General features: G+C 43.4%; 1 protein-coding gene across 1 annotated transcript in view; it reads left to right on the forward strand.

The window, feature by feature from the left end:
• LOC132882560 (ATP-binding cassette sub-family C member 2-like) overlaps positions 1 to 25,113 on the forward strand; it is a 144,311-nt gene that overhangs the window by 89,361 nt on the left and 29,837 nt on the right. The window contains exons 27-29 of the mRNA XM_060915654.1: positions 995 to 1,096; positions 6,512 to 6,655; positions 21,317 to 21,475. Coding sequence (XP_060771637.1) covers positions 995 to 1,096; positions 6,512 to 6,655; positions 21,317 to 21,475 — 405 coding nt within the window. The remainder of the gene's footprint in view (positions 1 to 994; positions 1,097 to 6,511; positions 6,656 to 21,316; positions 21,476 to 25,113) is intronic.

Consider the following 25,113-nt stretch of genomic DNA (forward strand, 5'->3'; position numbering starts at 1 on the left):
ACTATTTGTCGGCGCAGAATTAGGGGGATTGGTGATCCTCTTCCCATCTTTACTTCTGAGAGCCGCTGCCACTCCAAGATGCTCTTTTTATACCCAGTCATGTTAATGACCTATTGCCAGTTGACCTAATGAGTTGCAATTTGGTCCTCCAGCTGTTCCTTTTTTGTACCTTTAACTTTTCCAGCCTCTTATTGCCCCTGTCCCAACTTTTTTGAGATGTGTTGCTGTCATGAAATTTCAAATGAGCCAATATTTGGCATGAAATTTCAAAATGTCTCACTTTTGACATTTGATATGTTGTCTATGTTCTATTGTGAATACAATGTCAGTTTTTGAGATTTGTAAATTATTGCATTCCATTTTTATTTACAATTTGTACTTTGTCCCAACTTTTTTAGAATCGGGGTTGTAATCTGAAAAGTGGGCTCTTATGGAATATGCTGCTCAAAACTTTTTTTTTTATCTGTAACATTTAATTTTATGCTGGAAAACAAATGTTTGGAACTCTAAAATGTTTTTGTACTGACACAATAATGTATGTCATAAAATAGAAATGTATAACAAAGTTTCTATGAAAAAAATAGGGTGCCTAAGAATTTTGCAAAGTACTGTGTATATTTACTTGTATAAAGTTTGGGCACACTTCCTAATTCATTGTTTTTTCTTTATTTTTATTCATTAAAAGACACTTCATGTCTTAAAGTAATTAAAGTTGTTTTTTTATGTAGCTGAGTGCTTCATGACATAATATGAATTACTAAAGTTGTCGAATATCATTTTTAAAGATATATTTGTGTTAAATATTTTGTTCATTTCCTTGTAATCAATCTCACCTCCAACTTAAAAAAAAAATTCCTCATCTATCACTATTTTTTCTTTTCCCTTATTTTTTAAGCCGGTAGCTTTTGCTTTAAGTATGGGCGTTTGTTTACTCTTATGTCTTTGTGGGCATTCATCACAAAGATGGCTTATTTTTATCTTGAAAACCCATTAGGTGACTCAGACACTGAACTGGCTTGTGAGAATGACATCAGAGCTGGAGACGAATATTGTGGCAGTGGAAAGGGTCAGCGAATACACAGAGATTGAAAACGAGGTACTGCTTTAACCAGATGTCTTATTTAACACACAAGTAATGTAGAGAAGTTTTTTTTTTTAAAATAAAACTCATTCATTCATCTTTATCAACTGCTTTTTCCTGGCAAGAATCTATCAAGGAGGCCCAGTGTTCAGACATAAAGATGACTCATAATCTTTTGTTGCCTTCATCCAGCTGGTTGCTGAATATCTCATCTCATTATCTCGGTGGTGTAGTGGTTAACGCTGTCGCCTCACAGCAAGAAGGTCCGGGTTCGAGCCCCGTGGCCGGCGAGGGCCTTTCTGTGTGGAGTTTGCATGTTCTCCCCGTGTCCACGTGGGTTTCCTCCGGGTGCTCCGGTTTCCCCCACAGTCCAAAGACATGCAGCTTAGGTTAACTGGTGACTCTAAATTGGCCGTAGGTGTGAATAGTTGTCTGTGTCTATGTGTCAGACCTGTGATGACCTGGCGACTTGTCCAGGGTGTACCCCGCCTTTCGCCCATAGTCAGCTGGGATAGGCTCCAGCTTGCCTGTGACCCTGTAGAACAGGATAAAGCAGCTAGAGATAATGAGATGAGATGAGATCTCATTATCTCTAGCTGCTTTATCCTGTTCTACAGGGTAGCAGGCAAGCTGGAGCCTATCCCAGCTGACTATGGGCAAAAGGCGGGGTACACCCTGGACAAGTCGCCAGGTCATCACAGGTCTGACACACAGACACAGACAACCATTCACACTCACATTCACACCTACGGTCAATTTAGAGTCACCAGTTAGCCTAACCTGCATGTCTTTGGACTGTGGGGGAAACCGGAGCACCCGGAGGAAACCCACGCGGACATGGGGAGAACGTGCAAACTCCGCACAGAAAGGCCCTCGTCGGCCACGGGGCTCGAATCTGGACCTTCTTGCTGTGAGGCGACAGCGCTAACCACTACACCACCATGCCGCCCTGCTGAATATTCAAGTGTGTTTTAGCACAGTTACTGGCTATGTAGTAATATTAACACCTGGGATAAAGTATCACCTATTCCCTGACTGTTTTATTGGTGTCTTTCATACCCTTCATTTTCTGGATGTGTAATTAGAAAAAAAAGGAAAAATAAAGTGGGCGGCATGGTGGTGTAGTGGTTAGCACTGTCGCCTCACAGCAAGAAGGTCCTGGGTTCGAGCTCAGCGGCCAGCGAGGGCCTTTCTGTATGGAGTTTGCATGTTCTCCCCGTGTCTGTGTGGGTTTCCTCCAGTTTCCCCCACAGTCCAAAGGCATGCAGGTTAGGCTAATTGGTGGCTCTAAATTGACCATAGGTGTGAATGTGAGTGAGAATGGTTGTTTGTCTCTGTGTGTCAGCCCTACAACGATCTGGTGACTTGTCCAGGGCAGAGATTAAATTGGGCCGGAGCCCTCCGGAGCTCAGCTCCGACTCCTCGCCTCGGCAGTACAGTCAGCAGGAGCTGAGCTCCCTCTGCTTCAGTGTTTATAATAATATCATACTTTTATTCATTTTCATCTATTCTAAAAACACCATCAATATGAGAGTTCGTCAATAATGATTTAGACAACAAAAAAATAAGCTAAAGTGAATTACACCCATAAATTTTTAAAAAACATTTTCATTGGAATTATCATTGAATGCGCATGCGCTGCGAGAATGCATGACATCACTGTAGCAGTCCATGTAGGTGGGTGGAGCACAGAAGGATGGCAGGACAGAACTGAGTTCCAAAAACTCTTTTTATTTGCACTTTTCAGTCGCAAAACCACACTCTCCCAGCCACACGCATATACACACACACATAAGTCATCTGGTTGGGGAGAGAGAGCTCCCTCTGCTCTCGCTTTCTCTCCTTAAATAGGGCGCGGTCACTGGGAAGACACACAAACATGTTAATTAACAACAAGTGTAGTGATTCTGCCACTTAACTTCCCCGACTCCGCCCTCCTGTCACAGACCGATGCTAGACCACACCCCCGCTGCCACAATCACATAGCATCATCATACGTTTAATGTTAATGAACTTCAGCTCGAGAAATTGGCGTCACTGTTTTCTATCAGTCTGTCATACCTTGTATTTTATGAGGATTTATGTTGTACGAAGTTGTAACTATCTGCTAAACATGATGCCTTAGCAAAGTAGACAGAGGTAAGTCATGGTTCTTTTATTTTGTCTTTCGTTGAGAAACTTTCACAGACTTGTACTAGTCTGGGCTGCCAACTCTCACGCAATGAGCATGAGACACATGCATTTGATTGTCTTCACACGCTCACATGCCATACCTCCGATTTCTCACGCTAGAAAAAAATCTAGTTTATCTATCTGATCTAGGCTACCCATTGCGTCACACCAACCACTTGCGATCGATCAATTACGCCTTACGCACGGGTAAACAGGCAGAGAGGTGTTCCCTTCTGTACACACTCCCCTATGGTAGGTGGCGCATCTAATGATGCTGCACTCGCCGGAAGTTGGATAATCGCCTACCGTCAATTTAGAGGAAGAGGAGAGAGAAGAAGGTATCCGAGTTGAAGACGGGTGTCTCAGACAGGTTTGTACATATGCACGCCAATGTGTGGTGTTACTGGCGTAATTATGAACTTAAATAAAGTTTCTTAATCGTTTTAGCCTATAAGTGTTGTGAAAATATTTAATGCCATATTGAGAGCTGTGTACTAGGCATGCTAAATCATTATAGGCCTCCTGCCGTGCCACAGCCTCTATCTTCCCCAACAAGCAGCACAGGAGAGCACCTCCTTAGCACACTGTTATTAAGGTGCATTTTTAGTTTGTTTACTGTATGTTATCATACTTTATGACCTTTATTTGAAGCCATACTGGAAATGTTGTAAAATAAAGCAAGTCAGAGATAATATTACAAATGCAAGAAGAGCCATTAGCCACCATACCTATTGTTTATTTACAGGGTATTTATTTGTAATTATTTATGATGTATGTAATTGCTCAGTTAAAGTAAATAAAGCATGGTCACCTGTAATATCAAAGAACTTGAACTTGTGAATAATTAAAAAAAAGACAGAGAACAGTATACTGAGGAGACAGGGTTTCAAAGAGGGCAAGACAGGTAGAGAATATTTGTCAGATAACAGGCCCTGACGAATGCTCTATTACTAATAAGAAACATAGATAAGAAATAAATTAATAAGAAATATATTAATATAGCTTATTTAAGTATGACCAAAATTTTTAAGCCCAACTTTGTGTGCACATTCCCACCTATGGCCAAGGTTCAGCTTTTTGTGTTTCAATACTGTTCAAACTTAATCATTTAATGTTTCTTGTAGCACATGCACATTTTGCTTACTGTTTAAGCATTTTATTTGTTCTTTTGCTGTTGATATTTTTCCCCATGCCAATCTTCTGCTGAACCCAGTGGTGGGGAAAGCCCTTAAATGCATAATGAATAGTCAGTGAGGGACAATCTTATTTTTGCAACAGTTATTAAAACTTAACATTTACGGTAGTTTCAATTCAGGTGTTTAGGCTTAGCTGATGAAATATTTTCAAACATGAACTTGCCTTTAAATCTGAAACACAGGTCTATAGGGCTACAGGAACATTGGCAGTCATCTGTAGTTTTCTAGTGTGGGGGCTTTTAAGCCAAAACTTGGTGCTTTTGTTGGCCACAAGCTGAAGGCCTGGCAAGTCAGGGTGTGTAAGAATGTAGGTATGGCACAGCAGGCCACTCCAAAAATCCACCAGAATGCAGGAACATCTACTAAATCCAAAATCTCAACCCCCCCCCCCCCCCCCCCTTCATTGTCCATCTCCAGCTGGACAACCCACAAACAAAACACCAGAATGCAGGGGGACAAGTGAATATCAAACTGAATACAAAATTCCCACTTACTGCGTGGTGTGCGGAAAAATTTTGCCGTCGACCCCCCCCCCCCCCCAAAAAAAAAATCTCACTACAAGGAATTTTGAAAAGTTGGCAGCCCTGCTAGTGCAGCAGATGACATAAGTAGCGTTAGCTAACACTGACAGACAGGATGCTAGTCCAAAAATTCACGCCTCCATTTGCTGAAGTTCAGATCTTTTTGTCTGTAGTTCTGTAATATTTTATCTTCATTTACTAAGTTGTAGCTGTTTTCTGTGTTCTTAGTTTTTAGGTAAATATCAGAAAATTGAGTTGGCTAATTTAATGGATGCCCGCTAACCTGTCTGTGTGCAGGGAACGCTAACAAACCTCCCTCGTGATAGTGAGAACTGGCAGCCTGGACTTTTCCATTGGCTCGCGCGCTCCACTCCCAGTCCAATGCTGCTTTGGTCGGCCAAAGTTATGAGGTTGCTGTGGGGCACTGAGACTAGACTAAATAACAAAATTAAATGATTCAGACATCCCTAGTCTCCCGGATGCTCTGGGAGTCTCCCGTATTTAGACAGTGGCCCTTGCATGCCCACGAGTGATATAACATTTCCCGTAAGTCGTTTTTTTTTTTCATTCGCGCTAAAGAAGCTATCATTTTAAAGCCGAAATGATTTGATGATGAGAGAGATAGAGGTCGTCTGTTAAGGTATACGTCTGCAAAAATACTACACGGGACTGATCACACTCTCTCCCATCTCACCATCTCCCACTCGCAAATTTCACTGGCGAGTAGAAGGAGCCGTCAGAACCAGTGGCAGAGTCAGCGCGAGTGAGTGACGGGGGGAGCCAGGGAGAGAGAGTGTGAGCATCAGTCCCGTGTAGTGGCTATTTTTGCAGACGTGAAATGAGTTTCTGCAGCCAGGTTGGGATGTCTGTTGGCTATTCCCATGGACAGGTCTGAGATGTAAAGAACTATTGTTAATATGTGAATTGATGGTGTGAGATGTAAACAAGTAATGCAAATAATAGTGTAGATTGATGAGATGTAAATAACTATTGCTAATATATGAATTGGTGGTGTATATTGTGAGTAAGTTTTACAAATTACAGTGTAGATTGATGGTGAAACGTAGGCTTAATAAGTTACCAATATGTGCATTGATATGAGATATAAATAAGTAGGCCATAAGTTGATAAAATATGGATTAAACCGATGGTGCGATAAATAAAAATGTTTTGAGAGATACTGACCACTGTGAGTGAAGAAGGGCTCCCCCTCCTTACAAAAGCCAATTTAACCACTGGTCCAGGGTGTACCCTTCTTGTCGCGCATAGTCAGCTAGGATAGGCTCCAGCTTGCCCATGACCCTGCACAGGACAAGTTGTTACGGATAATGGATGGAAAAATAAAGCAGGAATACAAAGGCTATTTGTAGTACATATGTAAATATAATAGATTAATCTATATAAGTATGATTATACTGAATTGTTCTGCGTGACATTCCTTATTGCTGTCTAGTAACTACAAGGAAAATACTTTTAAAATGTATTGATATGTATTTTCAAACCAAGTTATGCCTATTTTCTTTTTTCATTTCTGTATCTAGGCTCCATGGCTCACAGATAAGTGTCCGCCAAATGATTGGCCCAATGTAGGGAAGATCCGATTTGAGGATTACAAGGTCCGATACCGACCGGAGCTGGCACTTGTTCTTCATGGCATCACCTGCAATATTGAAAACACTGAAAAGGTAAAGCATTCTTCAGGTTAGGAGTGTAATGATACACCAGTACGATTTGTACTATATGATATGATCAGGAGATCTGAAATATTTATACTATTTTTATATTATTACTATTCTTATATTAATTTTACTCCACCCAGTTTTTACATTTTATTGGAAATGACATGCATGCAGACACAAAAATGGTGCCACTCCTTCCTAATCAGTGCAAACAGAAAAACGTTCACCCAACTACTTGGAGATTGTTAGTTGGACAACGTTCCCACAACATTGTTAGACCTCCTCTGTGATGCAGCAGGAGCAGCAGTTCAAAAAGATGCAATTGGCTGACCTCACATTATATAAATTGACACACAAAAAAAATTATGAGTAGCATTTCCATAATAACTCAAAATCCTACATTTCAGTGAATGTGGAAATTATAAACTGCTTTAAGCTAAGAGCAGCCCTCATAACAAATCTGTCAGATTTCCTAGTACCTGGGCCTTTGCAGTGTTGTATGTCATATAAACATCCATTTGAAAAGGTTCTAATGATATGATGTATTGGGTTGTTTGGGTATAATAATAGTGGAGCTCCAGCGGAGCACCATACCTAAGAAAAAATGGTAAACCCATCGAGTCGATTTTTTGTTGTTTGTCTGTGTACGTGTACCACCAGTCATACACACCGCCTAGTGGCCAGTGTTAGTAATTACCAGTCATACACACCGCCTTGTCGCCAGTGTTAGTAATTACCAGTCATACACACAACCTAGGGGCAGCACGGTGGTGTAGTGGTTAGCGCTGTCGCCTCACAGCAAGGTCTGGGTTCGAGCCCCGTGGCCGATGATGGCCGTTCGGTGCGGAGTTTGCATGTTCTCCCCGTGTCCGCGTGGGTTTCCTCCGGGTGCTCTGGTTTCCCCCACAGTCCAAAGACATGCAGGTTAGGTTAACTGGTGACTCTAAATTGACCGTAGGTGTGAATGTGAGTGTGAATGGTTGTCTGTGTCTATGTGTCAGCCCTGTGATGACCTGGCAACTTGTCCAGGGTGTACCCCGCCTTTCGCCCGTAGACAGCTGGGATAGGCTCCAGCTTGCCTGCGACCCTGCAGAACAGGATAAAGCGGCTAGAGATAATGAGATGAGATGAGACACACCGCCTAGTGGCCAGTGCTAGCCAGTAAAGAAATAAAGCAAAAGAGACTGGCTATGATATAAGAAGATTCTATAACCCAGAAACAGATGGGAGCTCCGCTTTTAGGCAGTGCCTAAATCTATATATTATGATTTGCCCATAACATTCTACCCTTTCTCAAATTTCAATCAAGTGTTACTGCAAACAAAATCCTACAGCAGTGAGAGCTCTAGAGCAGGGGTGTAAGGGGTGTAATTACTTTTTTGACCACATCAAAAGCTCATGCATGAATGCTCAAACAGGGTGAAGTCTTCATATTCACATATAATGTGAGTGGGTGTTACATGAAATACAGGAGACTTTACAGAATTAGACAGCAAAGAAGAGCCAAAACAAAGAGGAGTTGAATGTTTTACAAGGCAAGGTTCCATTACAGTGTAGCAGTTCGTAGGAGGGGGTGGAGCACAGAAAAACGGCAGGCCAGAATAAAGTTCCAAACTTGTTTTATTTTGCTCTTTTCAGATGCAACAACACACTCTCCCAGCCACACACACACACACACACACACACACACACACACACACACAAGTTGTCTGGTTGGGGAGAGAGCTCACTTCCTCTGCGCTCTCTCTCCTTATATAGGGTGTGTTTTATTGTTCGGGTTTGTCTTGTAGCTGTCTCCTTTTCGCACTCTTTATGTTCATTTTTTCTTGTGTTGAAACTCCTTCCTGTCTCGCCAATGTAAGTTTTATTGCATAATTGACATGGAATCTCATATATGGTGTTGCATCTGTTGTCCGGATGTATTCTGTCTTTGGGATGAACCAGGATCTGACGGAGTGTTGTGTATGGTTTGACAGGTGTGTTAATGTTGTGTTTCCTCATTGCTCTTTGAATGTGTTCAGTTATTCCCCTAATGTATGGTAATGTAACTACTCCCCTGTGTTCTTGTTTGTTGGTTTGTTTTTTCTCTTTCTTCTGTGTTTTATTGTTCTTAACCTGTTCCGCCCCTTTGGATATTGCCCATTGTGGATATTGACATGCCTTCAGTGCGTGTTGTATATGTTGTTCCTCCTGTTCTTTGTCCTGTGGATCTGTAATTATTGCTGCGCGTTCATGTAATGTTCTAACTACAGATATTTTGTGCATTATGGGGTGTTCGGAAGTCCAGTTTAAATATTGGTCGGTGTGTGTGGGTTTTCTGTGTACTTTTATTTTGATGTCCCCATCTTCTGTGTGATGTATTTTTAAGTCCAAAAATGCTACTGACTGCTCCGTTTCCTCTTCATGTGTGAATTTTATATTGCCGGTATTGTCTATGGTGTTGAGATGGTCGGTGAGTTGTTGAGTGTATCCCCGCTTCACTTTTTCTAGTATGTCATCCACGTAACGTTTCCAGAGTGTTGGCCTGTATTCTGCTGGTATTGTAGTGAGTGCTCTCTGCTCCAGCTCTTCCATGAAAAAGCTGCACATGATGGCTGATAGTGGATCTCCCATGGCAAAACCTTCCTTCTGTCTGTAAATTGTATTCCTGAACTGAAAGTATGTGGACGTGGCGATGAATTGAAGGAGCTGAGTGATGTCTTGTACAGTGAGGTTTGTGCGTTTCTTGAGCGTCCTGTCTGTTTTTAATTTTTCTTGTACTATCTGTATGGTGGCTTCCGTGGGTGTTCTGGTGAACAGAGATATGATGTCGTGTGATATGAAAACTTCGTCTTGCTGCTTTTTGATGTTTTTTAGTTCTTCTGCCAGTTGTTTTGAGTTTTTGCAGTGTTGGTCTGTGAGTCCTAGTAATGGTTTAATTATTTTGGTGAGTGCTTTTGATAAGTTGTATGTCACTGAACCAATGCTATCTACTATGGGGCGTAATGGTGTTCCTGGTTTGTGTATCTTTGGTGTGCCGTAAATCCTGGGGATGAAGTTGGCTGTGGGTACTAAATGATTGTATGCCTGCTTATCTATTTTATTTTCATCGAGTAGTGGTTTGAGTAGTGCTTTAAGTTTCTTTTTCTTGTCTTCTGTTGGGTCTTTTCTTAATATTTCAAATGCGTTGTCACTGAGTAATTCAATCATTTTCTGTTCATATTCATCAGTGTCCATAATAACTGTTGTCCTGCCTTTATCTGCTGGGAGGATTGTGATGTCTTTATTTTTTGCTAATGTTCTCATGGCTTTGGCTTCCTGTTTAGTGATGTTGCTAGGTGGTGGTTTGGCCGTTTTCAATATACCAGCTATTGCGTTTCTTAGTGCTGCTTTTTGTGCCTGATCCTGTATTTTCTCACATGCTAATTCAGTTGCCAGAATGAATTCATCGTGTGGTATATTGTGCGGTGTGACAGCGTAGTTAAGTCCTTTTCCTAGTATACTGCATTCTGCTTGTGAGAGTTTGTACCTTGATATGTTGTGGATCCATTTTTCGTTGATATGTGCGTGCTCCGGTTCTGCCTTCTTTTTCTGTGCGATGAGTTTGTCCAGTTTTCGGATTTATCGGGTTTTTGTCTTGGTGAATTCCTGCTCGTGTATGTCTGCCAAGTGTCCGTGTATTGCTAATTCCATGTCCTTGTTTTGGGGAAACCGGCGTTTGAAAGTTTCCGTCTCCCTATGTAGTTCGCTGTTGATATTATTTAGTTTGTCAGTTGTGCACTGCATCAGTTCTTTTACCAGAGTCATCCGCACTTTCCTGATCATCTTCTCCGCGTTTCTGGTTGGAATCGGGTTCTTGATGTTCAGGCTGGCCGGTACGACTTCCTCATCCCGGCAGCGCAGATTGAATCTCAGGTGGTTCCTGTAGCATGCCCGTTTTTGCGTCAATCTCTCTAGGCGGCGAAACTCCTTGATGCTTTTATCTCCACAACTTATTCTTAATCTTTCAATTACGTTCATTATGTCTTATATTAAATATAGTTAGTTTTTTTCTTTTTTATCAGACATCTAGTTTTTAGGTTTGTTTACCTGACATGTTTCGACGTACGACTGTCGTCTTCCTCAGAGTGTCACCGGATGTTATTGGTGACGCATCACCAATAACATCTGGTGACACTCTGAGGAAGACGACAGTCGTACGTCGAAACATGTCAGGTAAACAAACCTAAAAACTAGATGTCTGATAAAAAAGAAAAAAAAACTAACTATATTTAATATAAGACATAATGAACGTAATTGAAAGAAAAAAAATAATGATGTCGTCGAGGTACGCGGCTGCATAGGTGGCGTGGGGGCGGAGGACCCTATCCATCAGCCGCTGAAACGTAGCAGGCGCCCCAAACAACGCAAAAGGAAGGGTGACAAATTGGTGTAAGCCGAACGGTGTGGAAAAGGCCATTTTTTCTCGGGATAATGGAGTCAAGGGGATCTGCCAATAACCCTTTGTCAAATCCATTGTCGAGTAACAGCGAGCCGTGCCGAGTTGATCGAGCAACTCATCAATACGAGGCATTGGGTACGCATCGAATTTAGACACCGCGTTGACTTTTTCTATAGTCCACACAGAACCGGACCAACCCATCGGCCTTGGGTACCAAGACCACCAGGCTGCTCCAGTCTACGATGCCCATTTCAAGCATGGCGTCGAGTTCTTCCCGAACCACTTTTTTCTTGTGTTCGGGTAGCCTGTAAGGGCGGCTACGCACTACCACCCCCGGGGGCGTCTCGATGTGGTGCTCTATGAGGTCTTTGCGGCCGGGCAGGGGCGAGAACACGTCCGAAAACTCGGTCTGCAACTGGGCAACCTTCGCGAGTTGGGTCGGGGAGAGGTGGTCTCCACAGGGGACCGGAGAGGTATGCGATGCCGATGCTCCCTTTTGAACCTCCAGCCCCAGCTCCAACTTCTCCGGAACCACCGACACCAACGCCACGGGGACCTCCTCGTTCCCGAGTTTGAGCAGATTGAGGTGGTAAATCTGTAGCGCCCCACCCCTGTCCTTTCGCCTCACCTTGTAGTTGACGTCCCCGACTCGCCGTGTGACCTCAAAGGGTCCTTGCCACTTGGCAACTAATTTAGAGCTCGATGTGGGCAACAGTATGAGTACTTTATCTCCCGGTGCGAACTCTCTAAGGCGGGTACCCTTGTCGTACAGGCAGGTTTACCGTTCTTGGGCCTGCTGCAAATTCTCCTGGGTTAGGTGTGTGTGTGTGTGCAGTTTTGCGTGCAGGTCAATAACGTATTGAATTTCATTTTTACTTGGTGAAGGTCCCTCCTCCCAATTTTCTCGCAGCACATCTAAAATGCCACGCGGCTTACGCCCATATAATAATTCAAATGGGGAGAACCCCATGGAGGCTTGGGGGACCTCTTGCACTGCAAATAATAAGGGTTGGAGCCATTTATCCCAGTTACGTGCGTCCTCACTTACAAATTTTTTAATTATGTTCTTGAGGGTGCGATTAAACCGTTCAACTTAACTGTCCGTTTGTGGGTGATACATGCTGGTGCGGATCGGCTTAATACCTAATAACCCATACAGTTCGTTCAGTGTTCATGACATAAACGAGGTGCCTTGATCAGTCAGAATCTCTTTCGGGATTCCAACTCTGGAGATAACGCGGAAGAGCACCTCCGCAATACTGCGTGCTGAGATATTGCGAAGAGGCACTGCTTCCGGGTATCGCGTTGCATAGTCCACCAGAACTAATATAAAGCGGTACCCTCATGTTGACCGATCTAATGGCCTGACGAGATCCATCCCAATTCTTTTGAACGGGGTCTCGATTAACGGTAGAGGGCGCAAAGGTGCTTTTGGAATGGCCGCTGGATTTACTAACTGGCATTCGCGGCATGCCGTACACCACCTACGGACATCGCCGTGAATCCCCAGCCAATAGAATCAGGCCATTATTCGGGCTAGTGTCTTATCCTGCCCTAAGTGTTTAGCCATGGGATTAAAGTGAGCCGCCTGGAATACCAATTCCCGGCGGCTTTTTGGAATCAAAAGCTGTGTGATTTGCTCTTTCGTCTGAGTGTCCTGCGTCACTCAGTATAATCTATCCTTCATAATAGAAAAATAGGGGAAGGTTGGGGTGGCGTTCAGCGGGAGCGTTTGACCATCGATTACTCTCACTTGGTCAAACACATGCCGCAGAGTCTCGTCTCGCGACTGCTCTAACGGGAAATCTGCCAGGGATTCCCCGAGAGAGGGAGGAGGAGCCTGTGGCTCCTCACTCTGATGTGGAGATGATGCAGACGGCTCTGTGACAGCGGCTCCCGCCAAGGCGACACCGGGACCTCCCCCTGCTGAAATATGGCAGGACCCACTCTTCACTAAATGACTCATCAACTCCCTGAATCCCGGCCAATCAGTCCCCAAAATTATCGAGTGGGTGAGGCGAGGATTAACCGCCGCCTTTACTATAAATTTCTCCCCTTGGAAAAAAATGTGAACCGACACCAAAGGGTAGCTGTGAACATCCCCATGCACACACAACACCTTCACCCCCTGTGGTCCCCCCAATGCCTCATCTTGCACCAGGCTTTGGTGAATTGAGCTCTGATTACAACCAGAATCCACCAATGCCTGATATGTATCCCCTTGAATACTCACCGGTATGCGATACGCTCCGGCCCGATCGAGGGTGGCTCCTGGCGCTTCGGGGATCTGAACCACCGTGCCCACCTCCATTACCGTGCACTGCTGTTGGAGGTGGCCCGGCTCCCCGCAGTGCCAGCAAACCGGCCCGGGCTTTCTCTCTGCACCGGCGCTCTGGGGCTCACTCACCTGAGGGGGGGGAGAGACAAACACAGAAGGGTGAAACGGGAGGGCACCGCGGGTGCGGCGGGCCGGCTGGGGTGGCGCCGGCCCCTGCCTCCGCGGTGGGGGAATGGGGCGAGGACGAGACAGAGGAGGAGAGGGAGAGAGAGAAGGGGAGGAGAGAAGAAGAGGCTGTCGGTTGTCCTGCCGCTGGGACAGCCGCCAAATGGTCCTCCGCCAGCTCGATTGCCTGATCCAGCGACGCCGGGCGGTGACACTGGACCCACTCCGCGGTTCCTGCCGGCAAGGGTGCGATGAATTGTTCCAGTACCACCTGGTCGATGAGCCCCTCGGCGTCACGGTTGTTGGCCCTCAACCACCGCCAGCAGGCTTCCCGGAGTTGCTGGCCAAACGTGAACGGCCCAGCGGAAGCGCTGATGCTGCTGCTCGGGGGTGCGCCCCACACGCTGGAGGACGGCCCGGCAAAAGTCCGCGTAGGCCAGCCGGCGGTCGGCAGGGAGCTGTAGCGCGGCCAGCTGCGCCTCTCCCGTTAGCAGGGGGAGAAGGCGCACCGCGCGCTGCTCCATCGGCCACCCCGAGGTCTCTGCGACTTGCTCAAAGAGTGTGAGGAATGCCTCGGGGTCGTCCTACGGGCCCATCTTTGTTAGGGTGAGGGGGGACGGGCCCGCGATGGGAGCGTTGGTAGACCCTGCCGACGCGAGGAGGTGCCGGAACCCCTGACGGTCTTCTTGTTGGGCCAACACCAGGGCCTCGAACCGCTGTTCCTGCTCCTTTCGGAGGGTGGCTAGCGCCTGGTGCTGGCTTTGCTGGGCCGTGGCGAGGGCGTGGATCAGGTCGGCGAACGGGGAAGACTCCATGGGGCTGTTCTGCGCTCCAGAGATTCTCCTGGGTTTCGGCACCACTGTAGCGGTTCTCACACAGAGGCGGAGCACAGGAAGACAGCAAGACAGAGTTTAGGTTCGTGAAGCATTTTTTTATTGTTACACTTTTCAGTGAACATGTAATCAAAAACACACACAACTGGCGTCTCGTTCGGGGGAGAATCTCTTCTGCTCTCGCTCTCCCTCCTTAAGTAGGGCACGGTCACTGGGAAGACACACAAACACAGGTTAATTGCCATCAGGTGTAGTAATTCTGCCACTTACCTTCCCTGACTCCGCCCTCCTGTCACAGACCGATGCTTGACCACGCCCCCGCTGCCACACGTGTTTATTGTTGGTAAAACATTAATCAAAACTGTGTCAATGATCAATTTTTACATTTAAATTCATTATATCAAGTCCATTAAGTTGACACTTGGAGCACTAATGGTAATGGTTAAAACGCTATTGCAAAATGCTTTTGTAATTATTTATATTCATTACGTATTTTTCATTACATCCAATGGTAATTGAAAAAACTATGTATAAAATATGAATATATAAAATTCATAGTATGTCTTTAAACTTAAAACCATTTGAGGCCTTGAGCTCACTGTACTTGTCTTTTTGTAAGGGGAATGGATACTCGTTCCAATATTTCCCCTATCCTGGTATCCATGATGTGAATCTGGGTGAGGATCCATTGGCAAAAGGTTTAATATTACATTACATTACATGACATGGCATTTAGCAGACGCTCTTATCCAGAGGGTCGTTGAATGAGTACAAAAGTCAGGTACATGAAATGCTGAACTTCTAGACAAGAAAGTTCTAGTGCCAGTTGTTGAAGTACCAATACTCAAACAGTCAAGGAAATAAACCAGCCATATAAAGTACAACTAAATAGAGAACTCAAAACGGTTAACCCTAGTTTAGACCATACACAGCCTGGGTTGATCTAGACCAGGGGTGGGGAACCTTTTTCCTATCAAGGGCCATTTCGAGTTTTATAACATCCTATGGGGGCCAAACTAAATTTTTTAACCCATAACCTCTGCTGAAAATTTTAAGATGCAGCCCATTTATTTTAGCTTTCTTTCATGCTATTCAAATAAAAAGGCAACTTTAGTGGTGTAACTTTCTGTTTTATCCCTTTTTAATCTTCCCATTTTCTTTTTAAATTTTATCCACCTCTTATTGTTTTAATGCTCGGAGTTTAGTCTTGTGTTCTTATTGATTTTATACGGTATGTACTGATTGTAAACCACTTTGAGCATTTCATGTAATGAGGATCTCATCTCATCATCACTAGCCGCTTTATCCTGTTCTACAGGGTCGCAGGCAAGCTGGAGCCTATCCCAGCTGACTACAGGAAAAAGGTGGGGTACACCCTGGACAAGTCGCCAGGTCATCACAGGGCTGACACATAGACACAGACAACCATTCACACTCACATTCACACCTACGGTCAATTTAGAGTCACCAGTTAGGCTAACCTGCATGTCTTTTGGACTGTGGGGGAAACCGGAGCACCCAGAGGAAACCCACGCGGACGTGGGGAGAACATGCAAACTCCACACAGAAAGGCCCTTGTCGGCTGCGGGGCTTGAACCCGGACCTTCTTGCTGTGAGGTGACAGCGCTAACCACTACACCACCGTGCCGCCCCATTATTATTATTATTATTATTATTATTATTATATCTGGCCGACCTAATGTGAAGGCTGGAACTCTTTGGCGAGGCATCTGATGTCAGATGGTACAGATGATGATGCTACTCGCAGCTGGTTTTCCAGGTTTGGGTCAGTCAGTCTTGAGCGGAACCGATACTTTGCAAGGGTCAGTTTTGAGAAGAACTGCTCACAGCAGTACTGTAGGTTGTCCCAAACAGTGATGCAAACTTCAGTGCATGTCTTCTCAGAGTCGGAAAATCCTCAGGATGCACATACAGTTTGTAGAATTCAAGCAGAGGAAGGTGGTTGTACCTAGCTTTGAGCTCATCATTGCTTTGTAGCTCAAACAAATCCTCACCTTTGGTAGTGCCATGCATGGCTTGCAAAGACAGCATTTCCTCCAGTGTATCAAACTCGGCTGTAATCCCACGCACAAAAATGGCGAGTTGGGCGGTATTTGAGATGTCTGTTGTCTTGTCACAGGCCAAAGAGAAAAACTGAAAATCCCTCGCGGTATCCTTCAGTGTTTTCTCAATGTCTTGTGCCATGTCAGTAATCCGATTGGAGACGGTTCTTCGAGACAAATTGACACTTTGGAAAAGTTTCACTTTGTCTGGTGCGAGCAGTTCTGCGGCAGTGACAAGGCAGTCCTTCACAAACTCCCCTGCTGAATGTGGTTTCAGTTTCTTGGCGATTAGCTCACTTACCACAAAACTAGCTTGTGTAACATTTTCTTGGTTACCTTGAGGTCTTGTGAATGTTGCTTGTTGGGCGCCCAAACTCACCCGAAGAGCATTAATTTTATCCACATGCATTTGTCCTTTCAGCTCATCCAGCTTGGCGTGTTTGGTGCTGTAATGACGCTCCAGATTAGCCTTTTTCATCACTGCAAGGGCGTCCCCACAAACTAAGCAAACTGGCTTGCTTTTTACTTCTACGAAAAAATAATCATTTGTCCATTTTTCCTGAAAAGCACGACATTGTGCATCTACCTTTCTCTTCTTCATACTCGCCATGGTGCGTTTTGGTGAAATCATTAAACAGCCTGTCTATGCCCGCTAAATGACGTGACGTGACCGCACATGATCACGATCTGCTCGTGTGGGGTTCAGGACCCTGACCTTGGCCCGGAAAGACAATCACTCGCCTATTTTATTAATTGCGGTCTCATTTTTTCTGATTGAATTTTTTGTGTGTGTGAGAGTAATTATGAATCATCTTGCGGGCCGGATCAAATGGTCTCATGGGCCGTATACGGCCAGGAGGCCGGACGTTCCCCACCCCTGGTCTAGATCGAAACAGTTATGCAGTGGGCAGGAAAGCAGGGAACAGGTGCAGCCTGAAGAGGTGAGTCTTCAGTCTGCACTTGAAGGTGGTCAGGGAGTTGGCAGTTCTGACCTCAATGGGAAGTTCATTCCACCAATGGGGAGCCTGGAAAGACAGTAGTCTTGAGCGAGCTGGGCAAGAGAGGAGAGAAGGACGGGCCAAGTGACCAGTAGTAGTGGAGTGTAGGGATCTGGCTGATGTGTAAGGGTGGATCAGATTCTGGAGGTATGCTGGCAGCCTGGTAAGCTAGCCCTTGACAGCCTGGTAAGCTAGCACCAATGTCTTAAATTTGATGGGAGCTGCGACAGTTAGCCAGTACGGGTCGGCAAGCAGAGGGATGACATGGGAAGAACAAGGGAGGTTGTAAACCAGGCAAGCTGCAGCATTCTGGATGAGTTGCAGGGGTCTGATGGCAGAAGCTGGAAGGCCAGCAAGGAGAGAGATGCAGTAGTCCAAGCGTGAGAGGATCAGTGCTTGGACCAGGAGCTGAGTAAAGTAGGTGGTAAGAAAAGGGTGGATCCTTTGGATGTTGCAGAGGAGGACTCTACATGTCCGGGTCACTGCAATGATGTTCACTGAGGCGGAGGGTTTGTTATTGCAGCAAGCAACTAAAGATCGTAGCAAGCAAAGTGAAATCACAATCCAAATATCCACAACAATAAGTCAGGCAGAGGTCAAAATACAGTCAAAAGCAGTCAAGTTCAACAAAGCCAATGGATAAGCTATTGACCGGGTAGATAAACAGGGTAAGGGTTCAAGGCACAATCAGATATAACAAGACTCAGAAAGCACTGAGATTGGGAAGACCTGATTGGCAACAATTCAATGAACTACTTAAATACTCGAAAACCAGTATGTCTGTATGTCTAGTCAAAATTGTGAACACTCTCTTGGTCTTAGGTTTAGGAATGATCTGAGTTAATGTCATGTACAAAGCATGTACTTCATATGAATTATTGTCCTTGTCGCAGCATCAACTATAAAATTAAACTAATGTAATTAAATATACAGTATTTGTCATGTTTTGAATCTGACACATGCAGTTTTGCTAACACAAATGCATATCAATGCACATATTGGAGGTCAGGAAGAATTTGAAAGAGAGGTCACCAACCCTTCAAGCCTCAGCCATCCCCATTAATCACCTGTTAAATTCACCACCAATAATGATTAATAATCATAATCATGCTCTATATTGTTATTCAAAGTCCATGGAAACATGATATACAGTGTCTTGCAAAAGTATTCATCCCCCTTGGTGTTTGTCCTGTTTTGTCGCATTACAAGCTGGAATTCAAATGGATTTTTGGGGTGTTAGCACCATTTGATTTACACAATATGCTTGCCACTTTAAAAGTGAAAATTGTTGTTTTATTGTGACACAAACAATAATTAAGATGAAAAAACAGAAATCTGGAGTGTGCATAAGTATTCACCCCCCAAAGTCAATACTTTATAGAGCCACTTTTTGCTGCAATTACAGCTGCAAGTCTCTTGGGGTATGTCTCCGTGAGCTTAGCACATCTAGCCACTGAGATTTTTTTCCATTCCTCAAGGCAAAACTGCTCCAACTCCTTCAAGGTTAGATGGATTGTGTTGGTGTACAGCAATCTTCAAGTTATGCCACAGATTCTCAATTGGATTGAGGTCTGGGCTTTGACTAGTCCATTCCAAGACATTTAAATGTTTCCCCTTTAAACTACTCCAGTGTAGCTTTAGCAGTATGTTTAGGGTCATTGTCCTGTTGGAATCTTCTTCCATGTGTTTGGGGAGTCTGCCACATGCTGTTGGGCAAACTCCAAATATGTTTTCTTAAGCAATGACTTTTTTCTGGCCACTCTTCCAAAAAGCCCCACTGTGCGGAATGTACAGCTTAAAGTGGTCCTATGGGCAGATACTCCTAACTCTGCTGTGGACCTTTGCAGCTCCTTCAGTGTTATCATTGGTGTCTTTGTTGCATCTCTGATTAATGCCCTCCTTGCCCGGTCTGTGAGTTTTGGTGGACGGCCTTCTCCTGTCAGGTTTGTAGTGGTGACGTATTCTTTCCATTTTGCTATAATGGATTTAATGGTGCTCTGTGGGATATTCAAAGTTTGGGTTTTTTTTATAACCCAACCCTGATCTATACATCTCCACAACTTTGTCTCTGACCTATTTGGAGGCTTCTTTGGTTTTCATGTTGCTTGCTTAGTAGTGTTGCAGAGTCAGGGTCCTTGCAGAACAGGTTGATTTATACAGACATCATGTGACAGATCATGTGACACTTTAATTGCACACAGGTGGATCTTAATCAACTAATTATTTTACTTATGAAGTGAATTGACTGGACCAGCTCTTATTTGGGGGTTTCATATGAAAGGGGGTGAATACTTATGCACACTCCAGATTTCTGTTTTTTTTTTCATCTTAATGATTGTTTGTGTCACAATAAAACAACAGTTTGCACCTTTAAAGTGGTAGACATGTTGTGTAAATCAAATGGTGCTAACACCCCAAAAATCAATTTTAATTCCAGCTTGTAATGCAACAAAACAGGACAAACACCAAGGGGGATGAATACTTGTGCAATATACTGTACCTTGAAGAAAGCTGCTTTCAACCAATGCAGCCATCCAGCTCGAAGATGTTTAGACCATCACTGTCAAATGAGATCAGTAGTTTCTAGAAGATGCACCATAATAGTGTTGAGAGATCAGACCCTTTGTATACAGTACCAGTCAAAAGTTTGTACACCCTGACTAATTCATAGGTTTTTCTGTATTGTGACTATTTTCAACATCGTAGAACAATACTGAAGACCTCAAAACTATGAAATTTTTGTTCCAGATGTCAATCTGGAACAAAAATGGAATTATGTGGTAAACAAAAAAATGTTTCATATTTTAGTATTCTTTGGAGTTTACCTTGATGATGCTTTGCACACTATTGGCATTATCTTAACCAGCTTCATGAGGTAGTCCCCTGGAATGCTTTTTCAATTAACAGGTATACCTCCTCAAAAGTTAATTAGTGCAATTTCTTGCCTTCTTAATGTGTTTGAGATCAAATAGTAAATAATAAAAATACAGTAAATAGCCCTATTCAACACCACAACTGTAGTAATCCATATTATGTCAAAAATCCCTCAAGTAAGTAAAGAGAAATGACATCCATCATTACTTTAAGACATAGAGTGTCTTTTAATTAATAAAAGTAAAGAAAAAACAGTGAATTAGAAGGCGTGTCCAAACTTTTGACTGGTACCGTCTTCATATGGCATGTATCTGTCTGTGCTCTACAGATTGTATGAGCTCCACTTTGGAATCATTTTACACAGACCACACATCAAGCTTATCATTCGAAAATATGCTTCTAAGAACACAACTATTTTGTTACGTTGAAAATATTATGTCTGAGCAAAGGACAAAGAAGGTCGCTATACAAATCCATCCATTATCCATAACTGCTTATCCTGTGCAGGGTCGTGGGCAAGCTGGAGCCTATCCCAGCTAACTGTGGGTGAGAGGCAGGGTACACCCTGGACCCTGGACAACCATTCACACTCACATTCACACCTACAGTCAATTTAGAGCCACCAATTAGCCTAACCTGCATGTCTTTGGACTGTGGGGGAAACCGGAGCACCCGGAGGAAACCCACGCAGACACAGGGAGAACATGCAAACTCCACACAGAAAGGCCCCCATCAGCCACTGGGCTTGAACGCAGAACCTTCTTGCTGTGAGGCTACAGTGCTAACCACTACACCACCGTGCCACCCAAACTAAAAATATGTAATATAAAATATAAAGAGCAGGAGCTCTATGTAAAGTGTCACATCTTTACAGATGCATGCAGACAATTGAGTCATTAGTCTGTAGACAAGAAGTAGTTGAAAGAAGGTGTCATGGTGTCAAATAATCCAAACACACATTTGTTCCACTTAAAAATAATCAATGGTGGGAAGTAATCACTGCACAACTAGACTGTGTTACATGCCTGTTTTACAGATTGGCATTGTGGGTCGAACAGGAGCAGGCAAGTCCAGCCTGACCAACTGTCTGTTCCGCATCATTGAGGCAGCTGAGGGACGCATCATGATAGACGGAATTGACATCGCTACCCTGGGCCTCCATACTCTCAGGAGCCGGTTAACCATTATTCCACAGGTGATCCATAGACTCCTTGTCCACATACACCAATATTTAATAGGGAATTAAAACCATGACATACTGTGAACACCATAGATGCAATCCAGAACTACACTTCCAAAAATGGCAACATGGCAATGCGTTATTTTAAAACAAAGTCATAAATCAATGCAAAGTCCAAGTGAAGGTTTACTAGTTAAGATTGTAGTCTCCTTTGCCAGTGAAGTCACTTTGTGTTAAGAAAAGCATGACAAGTAATTTTCATCTCAACTGCTGTCCGACTTGTTTGATGGATTTATTAGCAAGCTGCATATGTGGAGGTGCATAGAACATATATTTAGAGAGAAAAATCCCATAAAACAAAAACTTTTCCAGTCCACAAGTGCGTGTCAACATTTTGGATGAATTCATGCAAGTAGGATGCTTTGCAGTTTCTGATACTTTTTTTTTATTATTCTTCATGCAGAATTTAAGTATTTGACATGGATGCGAAGAATGATGAGCATTACTATAGTGACTAAATAATTAATAGCAGTTGTTGAATTAAAAGGCAAAAAGACAGTACTGTGCAAAAGCCTGAGGCACCCTATATTTTTTCATATAAACTTTGTTATAGATTTCTATTTTATGACTTCTACATTATCAAGTCAGTTCCGAAACATTGTAGAATCCAAACGTTCATTTTCCAGCACAAAATTAAATGTTACAGATAAAAAAATGTTTGTATCTGAGCAGCATATTCCATAAGAGTGCACTTTTCAAATTAAAAAAGAAAACATAATGAAGGCTGCTGGGTTTTGGTGCAAAATGAAGAAGCGAGTGTGACAGTCAAAGTGTCCAGAAGAACTGTGGCTGGTTCTGTAAGATGCTCAGTAAAACCTACAGCTCATTTCCTTATCAAACTGCACTCATTGTACCTGAGACTACTATTTTTTTTTTAAAGCAAGCATCGTATGAATGTTTGATTGACGGAATGATTCTTCTGTGTGTTAATTGGTTAAAAATTAACAATCACTGTTAAATTTCCAAGCATGGATTTTGGCAGAAACATTTGGCAGAAACTTTACTACATAACAACCTGTGAGTGAGGCAGAACATATTCAGTAAAAATGATCCAAGTGCTCTAGAACTACATTGCCTGGCCAAAAAAAAAAAAGCGCACATTGTAATATTTCATTGGACTATGTTTAGCTTTGATTATGGCGCGCATTTGCCATGGCATTGTTTTGACAATTGTTTTCATTGAGATTGTGTACTGATGACAAGAGAGTTGAACCACTCCATAAAATCTTTTCCAGCACATCCCAAAGACTTTCACTGGAGCTAAGGTTGGGACTCTGTGGTGGCCAATTCATGTGTTAAAATGATTCCTCATGCTTCCTGAACCACTCTTTCACAATCTGAGCCTTAATTTTATGCCGTCAGGGAAGAGAAAATCCATTGATGTGATAACCTGGTCATTCAGTACATTCAGGTCATCAGCTGACTTCATTTTATTGCCCCATAACGCTGCTGAGCCTCGACCTGACCAACTGAAGCAACCCCAGATCATAACACTGTCTCCAGAGGCTTGTACAGTGGCCACTATGTATGATGGGTACATCGCTTCATGTGCTTCCCTTCTTACCCTGACATACCCATCACTCAGGAACAGGGTCAATCTGGACTTATCACACCACATGACTTTTTTTTCCATCGCTCCAGAGTCCAATCTTTATTCTTTGTACCAACTTTTTCTTCTGATTAGTCTCACTAACAAGTGTTTTTTTTTATGGCCACACAGCTGTTTAGTCCCAATCCTGTGAGTTCTCATTATATTGTGCATGTGGAAATGCTCTTACTTTCACTTATTAAAAGTAGACAGCCTTTTGATTTCATAAAATCGGTGACATTTAGTTCCCTCTGAAATGTGGTCATTGTGATACACTATATTGCCAAAAGTATTCGCTCACCTGCCTTGACTCACATATGAGCTTAAGTGACATCCCATTCCTAATCCATAGGGTTCAATATGACGTCGGTCCACCCTTTGCAGCTAGAACAGCTTCAACTCTTCTGGGAAGGCTGTCCACAAGGTTTAGGAGTGTGTTTATGGGAATTTTTGACCATTCTTCCAGAAGTGCATTTGTGAGGTCACACACTGATGTTGGACGAGAAGGCCTGGCTCTCAGTCTCCGCTCTAATTCATCCCAAAGGTGTTCTATCAGGTTGAGGTCAGGACTCTGTGCAGGCCAGTCAAGTTCATCCACACCAGACTCTGTCATCCATGTCTTTATGGACCTTGCTTTGTGCACTGGTGCACAGTCATGTTGGAAGAGGAAGAGGCCAGCTCCAAACTGTAAAAACAGTCTGCATGCCTAGGTGCTTGATTTTATACACCTGTGGCCATGGAAGTGATTGGAACACCTGATTCCGATAATTTGGATGGGTGAGCAAATACTTTTGGCAATATAGTGTATGTTTATTTCTGTAATATTTAAAAAAAATCCAGGCCATTCCTTGGCTGGAAAGTTATTTAATTTGAAGGGATTCCCGAGCAAATAATGTGCATGAAATCACTCGTTTCGCGCAGTCAAGCAGACAGAGGAAGTCCATGTGCGCTTGCGCATGTTTTGTGCATGTTTTGCGCATTGTCGTCGTCTTCTCCTGGATTTTACGGCAGCTGACATCCAGTGTTGCATGACCGCCATCTACAGGTTTACCTTGACCATGCACTGACAGTTATATCATTCTGTCACTAAATGAACAGTTGATCACACCGAGGTGCTCGCTGACCACCGATATTTATTAGTTTGGTCCTGCGTTTCTTTTCCTTCATAATATGTCTTTTCTTCTCGCTTTCCGTTACTGTAGTCAGTCTTTCATGTTTCATTTGCACACTCACGTCCTCCATTTTTCTCTCCTGTTTCAAATTTGTATCCCACAATGCCTTGCGTGAATGGGGAAAGCCCACCACGGATGCATGATGTAGTTTCTTTGTATTGCATCACGTTGAAGCAAGAAATAATAGCAGAGAATTTAGGGCCACGTGGCTCTAAATTCATTAATTGTTCTATTTAAAAAACAAAACAAAAAACAAAAATAAAATTGGATGGCTGTGATTCAAATTCAGTAGCTTTTGATCCACTGAACAAAAATAATTGGGTGTCAGGGAAAATTCTTTTTATGACCTAAACCTGAAAAATCTGAAAGTCAGTCTACCTTTAAACATAGCCGTAACTGCTGCTGTTTTTTTTTTTTTAATGATTTGACTTCAAGTGTTTAAGTGATCTCTGATCATGGTCAGTCAAGATTTTTTTCCGACCACATATCTTCCACGGAGTTGATGGTTCATTACTATCCTTCCAGGTTTTAATAATGCGCTGAACAGTTCTTAACCCAATTCCAGTCATTTCAGCAATCTCCATAGTTGTTTTCTTTGCTTGATACAGGACAAGAATTTGACCCTTCTGAAACACAATAGTATCTTTTACCATGACCACAGGATACATCTTCCAACATGGTTGTTAAAGAAAGAAGTTACTCACTGCATCAGTTAGGGTTAAACAAATTGTTGCCAGCTGAAATATTAATCACTGCAGTTATTATCCAATCAAAGGTTTTTAAGTATTTGCCTATTTAAATCCAAATGGTGACCTTTTTGGCCAGGCATTGTA

Source organism: Neoarius graeffei, chromosome 3 (assembly GCF_027579695.1).
Source record: "Neoarius graeffei isolate fNeoGra1 chromosome 3, fNeoGra1.pri, whole genome shotgun sequence".
NCBI classification, from domain to species: Eukaryota; Metazoa; Chordata; class Actinopteri; order Siluriformes; family Ariidae; genus Neoarius; species Neoarius graeffei.